The 11,277-nt window shown below is 42.9% G+C and overlaps 2 protein-coding genes across 3 annotated transcripts in view; both read left to right on the top strand.

Moving 5' to 3' along the window:
* Positions 1 to 11: 11 nt before the first annotated feature.
* On the top strand, positions 12 to 2,358 carry LOC116848575 (zinc finger matrin-type protein 2). Of its 2 annotated transcripts, XM_032824827.1 has the most exons (6): positions 12 to 278; positions 915 to 1,135; positions 1,385 to 1,458; positions 1,549 to 1,694; positions 1,807 to 1,973; positions 2,087 to 2,358. In XM_032824827.1, the coding sequence occupies exons 1-5, from the start codon at positions 270 to 272 to the stop codon at positions 1,948 to 1,950; spliced, it is 594 nt and encodes a 197-aa protein (XP_032680718.1). In that variant the 5' UTR covers positions 12 to 269; the 3' UTR covers positions 1,951 to 1,973; positions 2,087 to 2,358. The 2 variants fall into 2 exon arrangements, with proteins under 2 accessions (XP_032680718.1, XP_032680717.1); XM_032824826.1 differs by having other exon boundaries at positions 14 to 278; positions 1,807 to 2,358.
* A 5,322-nt stretch (positions 2,359 to 7,680) lies between these two features.
* The window catches only part of LOC116848576, a 16,298-nt gene continuing 12,701 nt past the window's right edge, over positions 7,681 to 11,277 (top strand). The window contains 1 exon segment of the mRNA XM_032824828.1: positions 7,681 to 10,047. Within this exon segment, the coding sequence (XP_032680719.1) occupies positions 9,108 to 10,047 (940 nt within the window). The 5' untranslated portion in view covers positions 7,681 to 9,107.

The following is an 11,277-nucleotide window of genomic DNA, read 5'->3' as shown; positions in this document are numbered from 1 at the left end:
TTTTTACTTCTTTCTCTTTCTTCATTCGAATCTGAGGAATAGAACAAGAGAAAAAAACGCTGCCAGCATTTGTATAGATTGCTGGACCACGTCCTTTGACGCAAGTGATGAAAGGTCCTACACGCAAAAGGACTGTGTACCAATCCGGAGGAGAGACAGAAAGAGAGAGAGAGAGAGAGAGAGAGAGTTCTTGAGCTTCACTTTGACTAAATATAACGATTTATTCTTTCTGCTCAAACGTTTTGTCGTCCTAGTAATATTGTGTAAAAATGTCTACGGTAATTATTTATTTACGTCTTTAAACCATGTTTTGTGTATTTGTTGTATTTATACAGTTATATATATATATATATATATATATATGTGTTTGTGTGTGTATATATATATATATATACAGAGAGAGAGGTTATATTATATTTTTAATATTTAATTTTATACATGTATATACGTAAATTATCTGCGTGATTTTGCATGTCTTAAGATTCTCATCATTTTGACACTTGATGTATTTGTTGCATTCTATATTATGAAGCAAATTTTCCACTAGTGTATAATTTACGTGTAACGTATACGATTACGTGTAATCTTACACGATGTTTATTGTATAAATTTTATTTAATGTTTCTTCAATTTTCATTTTGTATTGTATTCAATAAATAATTCTACACTTCCAGAAATTGAATGATTATTTGTTTAAATATTGTTGAACACAGAAAGGAAGTAATATAGTTTGCAAAAACTATATATTGTAAATAATTGTCTGTATATTGATGATATAAAGTAGCTATATATCAATATACTTGTTGGATTAATTTGTAGGTTTTCGGAGAACTAGTGTACACTCTAATTCAGGAATACTGGAAAAACATACTTTGTACTTTACATTAAAACACAATTTTCTTTTTTTTTAATAGAGACCTGACGATCACAGGAGAAAATGGAACCGAGAGGAATACGAAAGAATTGCACTTCAAAGGCTCCAAGATGAGATTGCGGAAGAGGAATTGGGTATCCCTAAACAACCAGCAGTTAAGAGAGAGCTGCTGAAACAAAGAGATTATAAAGTAGACCTTGAATCTAAATTGGGAAAAAGTGTAGTTATCAATAAAAATACACCGTCTTCACAAACTGGAGGGTATAATTAATTGTTGAATGCACACAAACACACACATCTTTCAAATATATAGTTTATTTTAGTTAATAAAATAAAGTTATAAAGTTTTTCCCCACAAAAGATTCCTGATATATTATTCAGTCGGTAATTAAAGCAATCATATAGTACAAATTAGCCATCTTTTCCTAAAACTGTTACTCTTTGTTTAAACCAACAGTTGTATTCTTGTTAATTGGATCAATCGCTAATTGCTGCTATTTCCATCTGTAGATACTATTGCAATGTCTGCGACTGCGTTGTTAAAGATTCCATCAATTTTTTGGACCACATCAATGGAACAAAACGTAAGTCGTAATTTCTTGTAAAAAACTAATAAAAATGAAATTGAAGTATTTTCTCTTTAATTGTTGTTTCAAATTTGTAATTATCAATAGATCAGCGTAATCTGGGTATGTCTATGAAGATAGAAAGATCCACATTGGAGCAAGTTAAAGCTAGGTTTGCACAGAATAAAAAAAAGCTTGAAGAGAAAAAGAAAGATTACGATTTGGAACAGAGAGTAAAGGAGCTCAAAGAAGAGGTTTGTTTTTATCTTTCAAACTATGTTTGGGCGAGGGAGGTGGTTATTTCTTCGTTTGTTCGTTTACATTTCATGTGTCTAATTTATTAACAATTTTATTATCTCTATGCAGGAAGAAAAGATCAAAGAGTACAGAAAGGAAAAGAGAAAGGACAAAAAGAGAAAAATCGAGGAGCTCACTGAGGACGATGCCGGTCCGTCCGACGAAATGATCGCGATAATGGGATTCTCCGGGTTTGGTTCCAAGAAGAAGTGACAAATCGCCTCCGTCGAACATTCGTGAGCAGCTTTTGTTATTTTTGAGAGACAGTGTCGTTACTCGTGGAGAAATGCCACGATCGATACCGATCAAAGACGGTTGGAAATGAATAAATGACAAACAATTTTTCCAGTCTTTGGAACTTAAGAAAGCGAGCCGCAAACGCGTGTGTGTTTATAGCGTATGCTCTCGTTTAGCCTCTACTGTTCCTAAGTTTCGTGTCTGATTCGAGATAAGAGAACGCCTATCGATTACAGATTTGACCAATGTGAACGTGACAACTTACGCAAACTTGAGCTCTATGTTAATTAGGATTATTCGTAGAAATTGTAGAATCACATAAATATATGTATACAATGTAAAGATAAGATTTACTATATTATCGATAAATTATTGTACAATTTATATTGACATTATTGACAGAATCCTCTGTTGCGGAAACATCGGATTTTATGCTCGATTGACGCCAAAGGAATCTGTGCGCATTGTGCGTGCAGAAATAAAATTGACAGTCCGAGTCACGGAATCACTATCACTATCGGTGTTTTCCTCGATTTAGCTCGTGTTTAACTGTCTGCAACTTGATACGACGTGCCGCGCCAAAAATCGGTCTTGCGAGAAACGCAGAAAGATGCGCGATTTCAAGTCTCGTAAAAAGAAAGCCATTCCCTCTCTTCTACGTCCCGTTCACGTTGGCAGACTCCGTCTCTCCTCTTCCAAAGAGAAGGAGAGGAAGGAGAAGAATTGCGATTTTCTCAACTCTTGTCTCCCACTTGGCGAAGGATACGGAGGACCTTCTCCTCCTCCTCCTCCTCCTCCTCCTCCTCCTACGGTGATTCCAGTCGCATCAAGCGCCAGACTCCCAGGCCGCAGCAGCGGCAGTACTAGTCGACGACCGTTAGTGCACGACCGACGTAGCTCTCTTCTCACTGTGCTCTCTGTCGCAGCAGCGGCAGCAGCAGCAGCAGCAGCAGCAGCAGCAGCAGCAGCAGCAGCAGCAGCAGCTACCAGCACCCGTTATTCGAAAGTACGCGGCAGCCGCGCGTGTCGAACGACGAGAGTCGCGCGTGCACCGTGGTGTCTCTCAGTCGGTCGCACGTGACGCGACGCGCGAGTCGCCGGTACCTTGTCGTGCACCCCAGCAGACGTTCACGTGCCCGACAATACCGCGCGTTTTCCGCGCGGACCACGAGTCTATGGATGAGGACACTGATGTGACGACACCGCACTCATTTTCAGCAGACGATCGGACGAGAGAGAGGACGATTTGCAGAAATTTATCGCTATCTTTAGACGAGATAATTTTTTGCAAAAGGAGACAGCCCTTAAATCAAAACAGAGATGGCAGGGTGAAGCAATCTGTCAATTTGTTGATTTATCAAAGCGAAAATATATATTTGAAGAGAGAAAGAGAAGAACAACAGCGCCGAGAGGAATGTTTTCTCTGTGTTGCAAAGCAAACGAGAATAAAACGTATTCTAATACCTTAATATCGAGAGAACATTTACCATCGCAAGTGTTAAATTTCCTTTTAACGGAAAGAAGAGATCCTTCGTCAAAGAGTGCCTTTTATCTGATGAGAAAATTTAAACGTTCCTATCGATTATCCTCTCTGATGAGTCTCCGATTATTTGAGGAAATAAGATATCAATTAACATCTGTCTCAAGACATCTATCTTAATCTGTGCGCAGGAAGAAGAGGAATCTGATTGCGCAAACGAACGTTCGTTTCAGACTCATCGAGACTCTTTCTCGCTCTTTTCTGAGGAAAATGTTTTCAACCGTAAGCTAACTTGCTTATCTAATATGCGAGAAAGGAGATATAGTCGCGTAGCATTTCGGTGAAAATGATGCAATATTGAGAAATTCTGTCAGACGATGTCACTTATACTCCTTACTGAGTAGTAGGGAGTCTTCATCGCGAGTGGTCCCGTGTGCTTTTTTGAATTTTCCCGACGCACGATCTCACTCACGGTCGCTTTCGCGCGTTTTCACTTGTTAAATATCATCAACTGCGGCATTAACAATGCCGGCTAATGTACGCTCGTGGAAGATGTGACGGGCAACCAAGGCGAATCAACTGGACTTGAGGAAACTCAAGTGGAATTAATCGGTGGATTAATGTACACCGGTGGTGATTTTGTGAGCGCTTCGATCACGGTTCGCTAGCACCGTACCGCAATATTTGTTTCACGTTGAAGAGCGAAACCTTTATTCGAAGACGACGACGATGTCACGAACTCTCCAGCCGATCGAGGAATCCAACCCTGGCAAGTCATCAGGTAGGATCTTATTCGACATGCTTTCTTTTTTTCCATTCTCTCGCATTTCGTTGTAGAAATCGACAATTCGATAATAGCGCCTTCACAAAGATGTTATACCCGAAATTTCTCACCATCGGTCGAGTAGAATCGATCATTTCGATCGGTCTTGAGTTCGCCACACACGTCGCCTTGTATTAAGAATACAAGCGAGGGGGTTAGATTAAATTAATATTCAAATTGAGAAAGTCGGAGGAATCGAGCCGAAGCACGCGAAAACTTGGAAAATTACTCAAAATGCTTCTTCTTCGTGGAAGTTGATGTTTAGTAGATTTTCAAGTGTGAAATGTTTGGCACATATTTGTGCCACCTTTTAAAATGCTACTTTTTAAAGACTTTGGACGCACGTTGAATCAGCAAAAGCTTCTGATAAACGAGTCTTCGGCGCTGTGATATAGTTTCTTGTTCTGAGACAACGGCCGCTTTCCCTTTTCTTTTCTACGGAAGTGAAAATGATCGGACACGCACCGTGTTCTTATCCGTTATACGGGCTCTGCTCACGGCTCTTGTTTCCAACTCTTGTTTTCGAAACAGCCCGCGATCGCTCGTGCGTGATCGTTCGAGTAGTACCGCCGCGAACATTTCGCTAACAGAAATCACCACGTCGCGGTTTGCGCGTTAGGCGAGTAAATCTACGTTTTGTCGACATAGCTCCGAGGAGAAATGGAAACTAAATTTCACAAGCGTTGATACACAAATTGACCAACTTACAATATTAAATTAATTCGCGCAATATTTCAAAGAGATGATTCCTTGAGGCGCGGATTAAATCTGTTAAATCTCTTCAAAATATTTGATCCTATCTAACCCGCTACCGCTTATTAGCTACACGAATTGTGCGATCTGTTTTCGCAATTAACGCCAACTGGACGTGCGCTCAACAGATGTTGTACCGACACAACTAATGGCTGCCTACGAAGAAATGGATAATCCGTTTGTGCCAATTGCATATTTATTACTATACATCACACACACACACACACACACACACACACACACACACACAAAGTGTGCTTCGATTCCTTAAAGCCTCAACAGGATCTTAGATACAGAAAATGAAATCATTATCTATCTAGACAATCCTTATCTATTTAAAAATAAAACGCAGGTTTATGCGGGACGAAATAGCAAATTCGATACCCTGTAGATGGTTCTTTCTCTATCTGATGAGAACAGGGTGGATTGAAAAAATTGGTTGAATCGAAGCATCGAGAGTGCGAAACGATTAAGGAAGACAACATTTCCTGTAATGAATATGACGGAATAAAAGAGAGCATTTCCATAATAATTGTTACACAAAAAAATTTAGCTCCAAACTGGTTGAAAAACCGCTAAACTTTGCAAGTTGTGTCATTTCCACGACGCGGCTTGTCGCGCCGCTAACAATTCGAGACACGAGAAACGTCCCGAGAGGAAACATACATTTTATACGTTTATTACTTTTTTTACGGTGTCGCGTGCGTCTCTTGAAAGTATCTACTTTGTCCGAGTGAGGAAATTGATGAAAACATCAAGGTTACGATGAAAAGTAGCTCGAGGAAAACATTGCGCGGGGAGTTCCGCATCTCCTTCATAGTCTACTCCTTGATTGAATTGTCGACGATGTGCTCTTCGTGACGTTTCTTTCAACCGATGACACCGGTTCCCACTTGACAGCCTGCACGAGGACGAAGAAGACGAGTCCGATTTGCCGTTCTCCGTGGTGTAACGAATTTGGATCTCTCTCGTGTTGTAGCCGCCCTCCTCCTCCACCACACATGGACATGACCGTGTTGGTGAACGAGGGCGATTACGCTCATTGATGAGCTTAGAAGCCGCGTCTCGCGTCCTGTAAGACAACTTCACATTCTGATGTTCATCGGAAAGTCTTTTGCGTATCTAGTTGGATGAGCCGCGACGTTCCTCAACTCGGTAAACAAGTCGCCATGCATCAGCCATGTTCTGCGGAGAGAAGTTCGCGGCCGTGTGGATCCGGATCGGAAGTAGAAACTGTGAGCTATTGCGAATGTGATCGCGGCCGAATTTCTTAAGAGCCGCTTCTGTGAAGCAAGAGACGGTCTCCTCTCTTCAAGTCGGGAAAAACTGGGGAATATTTCGTCAGCTAACACGAGATTGCGAGTTGCAGATTGCGGATCGAGGCGATCCTTCGCAAAGAGGAAGACTCGATCAGATAAGTCGGACGCAATTCTTCCTGGCAAATCGATTTTATTGATAATAGCTGTTAGTTTCATTTTAGCCTCATAGAAATTTCAATCTGGCAATAAAAAATTGTATACTATTTGTATACGATAGCTTCTTCTCCTTCTGTAGAACCTAAGAATAAAAACTTGGCTTACTTACGACTCACTCGTTGCAAAACACGAGACACGACACAGAGGTCGTCAAAACTACGAAAAAAATGTACACGCGCCATCGTCGACGCTGTTAACGATGGGTATTAACGTTAAGGAGATTCTGACGTCGAAAATGAAATGTCGGCTGATGCGAACCATCGATGCGCACCTTGCGTAAAATGGGTTGCCTCGTTCGACATGGTGACACTGTTTGTCACTGTTCTTGGCCCGATATCATTATCGTGCTCGCAAACTGTCGTCCCCAAATGAACTAGACGGCGGAACGTGTACTAAAATTAACGAGAAGAGCACAGTGGCGGCCTCGACGAGATCCGTTGTTTTGACGATCCCTTCCCTTCTTCTTCCTCTGCTCGATTTCACACGTCGTTTGCGAGTGCGCAAATTTGTCTTTGCCTTCGTCGTTTATCGGGTTTTTGACGTTACGAGTTTGTCACTTCACCCCGTTTGGGTAACTTGTAAGTGGAGATCGCGAAGTTTGGATTGTTCATAAAGTCATAAAAATAACGTCGTATAATGATTGTTCGTACATATATATCGCTCGGTATTGTCTATTTATGAGATAAAGGAGAAACCTCTTTGAGCCGGCATTCACACAGTCCTGATTTGGATTATGATTCGATATTTCTTGGCGGGTGTGCCGAAGAAAAGTGCGTCAGCTTCAACGTGTTAAGGAGTGATTGACGAAAATATTTAATCACACATTCGAATAGTTTACCAATATATACGTTCACAATTGGCTCTTTCTGACTAAGCTGGCCACAAAAAGGAGTACTGTTTCGCAAGCAATAACGTTCCCGACAAGAAAACGCCACGACCTCGCGATAAACGACGTAGAATCGATAATGCGGGAATCGTGCATCATCCGCCAAGAAAAGAACAATGAGGAAGAAAATAACGTGCTGTGTCGTCGATGCACTCGTGTCGAAAAATTCTCTTACGCCTCTTGGATTCTCTTGCCAAGTAATGGCCGATGAATCTAACGGTCGCCCATTATCCGCAATTTCGCGGTAACGACAGCAGCGATCGATTATCCTGCACTGCGCGATTACTGCGCGCGCGCGAATAATACAATATCCCGCGAGAAACGATCGAGAAACCGTGTCCGACAGCTGGTCGATGATGACGCTTTTAAATCTCTTCCAGCGTCTTGGTCAATTAGAGAATGTGTCGCTTCTTTTTGGCAATTCACGCAATCTTGAGAAAGCTCGTAAAATAGTTTCGTGTACATAGCAATGATCCTGATACGAACGTAAAAGTCATTTGTCAGTCCGATAATCGGAATCATTCTGCTTGAATTTTATAGGCAGGCTTAAACTAGAAGGAGGTAACAATCACGGCAGACGCGTGAACGTTCCGGATAAAAGAGAAACTCATTCGTACTTATTTGTCGCGAAATAATATGTGTCAAAAACGATGCGTAAAGTGGATGGTATCGTTATAAATGGAAGATTGAGAAAAATTCTCTCGATTGATACTTGTATATGCTGAATTCACTACGGGCTACGGTACCTCAAGAAATTGTTCGAGATTGTAACAATTACTACTTCTTTCTTATTTCCGCTGCTGTAATAAAGATGATCAAACGACAATTTCGCGGCTCCAAAAAGATTTAAAAAAATGGGCAGACGAATCTTGTCGTAGTGTCGAAATTGTCTTTAACGTCGTGTCTGGCAAAAATGTGGAAAGTCGATTGGATGGCGTCGCGTCGCGAAGAATGTAAAGCTCTCTTCTTCGCGAATCTGGTCACGAACGAGAACTACATCCATCCCATCGACCTCTAGCCACCACCGCGGCAGCCTGGAACATTGTTCCTCGTAAAACTAAAGTCGTCGAGCCACTTGCCTTTTGCGTGCGAGCAGATACACTTGATGCTGGATCAACGAGAAATACAAAGCATCTAATTAGTTGGAGCAAAGAAAGTCAAGTGTGTGATCTTCGTATCGTGAAATTCGAGAATTTATCAAGCAGCCGCTTTCGGACTTTGAATAATTTCATTGAAGCACGACGGCAAGTGGTGAACTCTTCAAGAGAAATCGAAGGTGAGATCGAACACGATCTTCGGAACTTGACTCTCTCTCGGAGAAAGAAACGTTTTACAATATCCAGACGAGGAAAAAGTGATCGCGATTATTTATTCACTTGATTGCCCATATTGTGTATGTGCGACTTGTAAAACGGAATTCATTAATCTTGCGCCATCGAACGTTCAACAATTTCAGGCGATTTCAATGGTCTGAATTCGCCAGAGCAACCCCAAGCTTTTTCGCAAGCGCGCTTATTTTGCGCGGCATCTTACTCGTATCCTCGATAAAGTGTCGCACCGGCAATTGTCGTTTCTTGCGTGAATTATCGATCTCGTCGCCTAAACGGACAAGACGACACGACACGGTACGGTACTCCGATCTCGTCTCGCGTTGGTCACGATCGGTGCGTGACATCCGGCATAGGCCAGTTGCACATACGAATTCATCCGTCCAGGATGGTAGCCGAGCTTGCCGGCATTTTCACGTCGACGTTCGACGGAAGAACATCCCTGACGGTCGCTTTCGCGAAACAGCGCGCACGACCCAAGTGGATCCAAACAGCGACGCGTGAGCCGATTTATAGTGTCCTAGACAGCAACGAGACCATCCCGCAGAATCCTCCGTTGGCCGTCCTTGGCAAGGTCGTAATAATCAGAGCGGTGAAGAAGGACGAGCTCAAATCGGAGACGCTCAGAGACGAGCGATCGTCTCGCCTCGAGGTCGAGAACGAGAACGATTTGTACAGCGTGGTGAGCAAATGCAAGAAGGTGCGACTGCCGGAAACGTCGTCCTCCGACGAAGAGGCAATTCGGCCTGTCGATCAGACTCGAATCGAGCGTTCGATTCTCACGAATCTCGACGGAAAAAAGCCGACGGAAGACGCGTCCAAACGTGTCGAGGTGAAAAAGTGGCTTCGCGACACACCCGCCATGTATTCCGATCGCACTTCGGACTACGAGAATCCGTGGCACGAGAGAGAGGCTGCTACAATAGCGTTGCCCAAAGGAGTAGTCGGACTGGTTGGGCCCTATAGAGTATACAGGAATCCCAACGAGAGGCGAGAGTATATGCTTCAGGAGGAAGAACTAGTCGAGGAGACGGTGCAAGACGAAAATACAGGCGAGCAGCGTTCCAGGGCAAAGTGGAGGATCAGGGAGGACGACGAGGCGACGTTGGTTCCCAGTATTCGAGATCTACCGAGTCTCGAAAGCTTTGTGGAAAGAAAAATGGAGGACCGAGAGAGAGAGAGCGAGCTAGAACCGCCAATGAAAATGGAAAAGTCGGCATGCGTCGGAGGAGGAGGGACGTCGTTCAGAGGAGAGGAGCGATCGACAGATTTGCCGGATACGGTATCCGCGGCCTCATCGTCCGCGGCCACGTCGATGAGGAATAAGGGTGAGAAAGAACTTATATCACAAACGTTATATTTTAATCATTTTAGAAACGACCAGAATGCGTCAGACAGTTCTTTCGGTTGATATACGCATCTCGAATTATTTACCATACTTCAAGCAAGTCCAATCAATCGTGTGAGCTTTTGCATCATAGTCGAATTAATTTACGTAATTTAATTAAGGTTGTACAAATGAAGCATACTTCTAAACACACATGTGGTCACAACTGATTTATCTGCTGAAAAATCATCAATTGAATTGATCGAATTGATCGAGTACTCGGCCGTCGCTATTTGCGTATCTATTTCTCAATAGATTATAGAATAATCGGACTTGTCACACAAGTAACAGACTGTATTTAATACAGCATGGGATCAAATTCGCGCGTCAGTGCACCTAAACGACAATTCGACAAAGTATGTCGACCTGCATTCGTATGCAGAGCGCCATGCGTCTTACGGTATTGTCCGGCAAAAAGGACCCGAGTAGCGGTAGATGGTACATTCGGTATGCATACGCATCAATGTGTCCCGATACGTGCCAAGTGTGTTCATGAACCGATGAATGGATCAACGTTCGTTTAGAAGCTGCACCTCTCGTCACACCTGCTCGTCTACTGCGATTCCACCCACATTTCGTTCAAGCAACGGTCAACCCATTAGGCTCGAAAATTCCGTTCTACCCCAATCGACTCCAACGTTTACGTTTAATCCAACCGAATAAGAATATGATCGAGATTTCGCTTCGAGAACATGTGTCGCAGCGTGGGTGCTGGGAGTTGCGATCATTTCTTAACTCTTCAAACTCTTCAAACATGCATAGGATTCCTCGTGGCGCTTGTGTGTTGATTGCTTCAAGCGCAAAATTATACGCGATTGTTAACAATAATGTCTACATTATACGCGCGGATACACATTGTTAATTTATTCGCAGTCGTAACGCATCTTCTCTCCCTCTCTCTCTCTCTCTCTCTCTCTTTATTCGAATATATTCGCTACAATAAATCTTGAAGCAAGTCTATCTGCCCTCTCTCTCTCTCTCTCTCTCTCTCTCTCTCTCTCTCTCTCTCTCTCTCTCTCTGCGAATGTGTGTTCACGACGCGACGTTAACACGAAACACGTTCGCGTTTCCGTTTTCGCAGGCGAACCCTCGCCATCACCATCACCACCACCACCACTACCACCACCACCACCACCACCACCACTACCACCATCACCATCACCATCACCAC

Source organism: Odontomachus brunneus, unplaced genomic scaffold (genome assembly GCF_010583005.1).
Source record: "Odontomachus brunneus isolate Ranch 3 - 2012 unplaced genomic scaffold, Obru_v1 Obru_scaffold_097, whole genome shotgun sequence".
Classification (NCBI taxonomy): domain Eukaryota; kingdom Metazoa; phylum Arthropoda; class Insecta; order Hymenoptera; family Formicidae; genus Odontomachus; species Odontomachus brunneus.
The sequence above is the reverse complement of the archived record's forward strand: the minus strand, read 5'-3'. Positions and strand labels throughout refer to the sequence as shown.

What these genes read in the sequence shown, in the direction of transcription:
- LOC116848575 (XM_032824827.1), top strand. An exon ending in CCACATCAATGGAACAAAAC is followed by an intron (nt 1,459 to 1,548) that starts GTAAGTCGTAAT and finishes AATTATCAATAG; the next exon opens with ATCAGCGTAATCTGGGTATG. An exon ending in TAAAGGAGCTCAAAGAAGAG is followed by an intron (nt 1,695 to 1,806) that starts GTTTGTTTTTAT and finishes ATCTCTATGCAG; the next exon opens with GAAGAAAAGATCAAAGAGTA.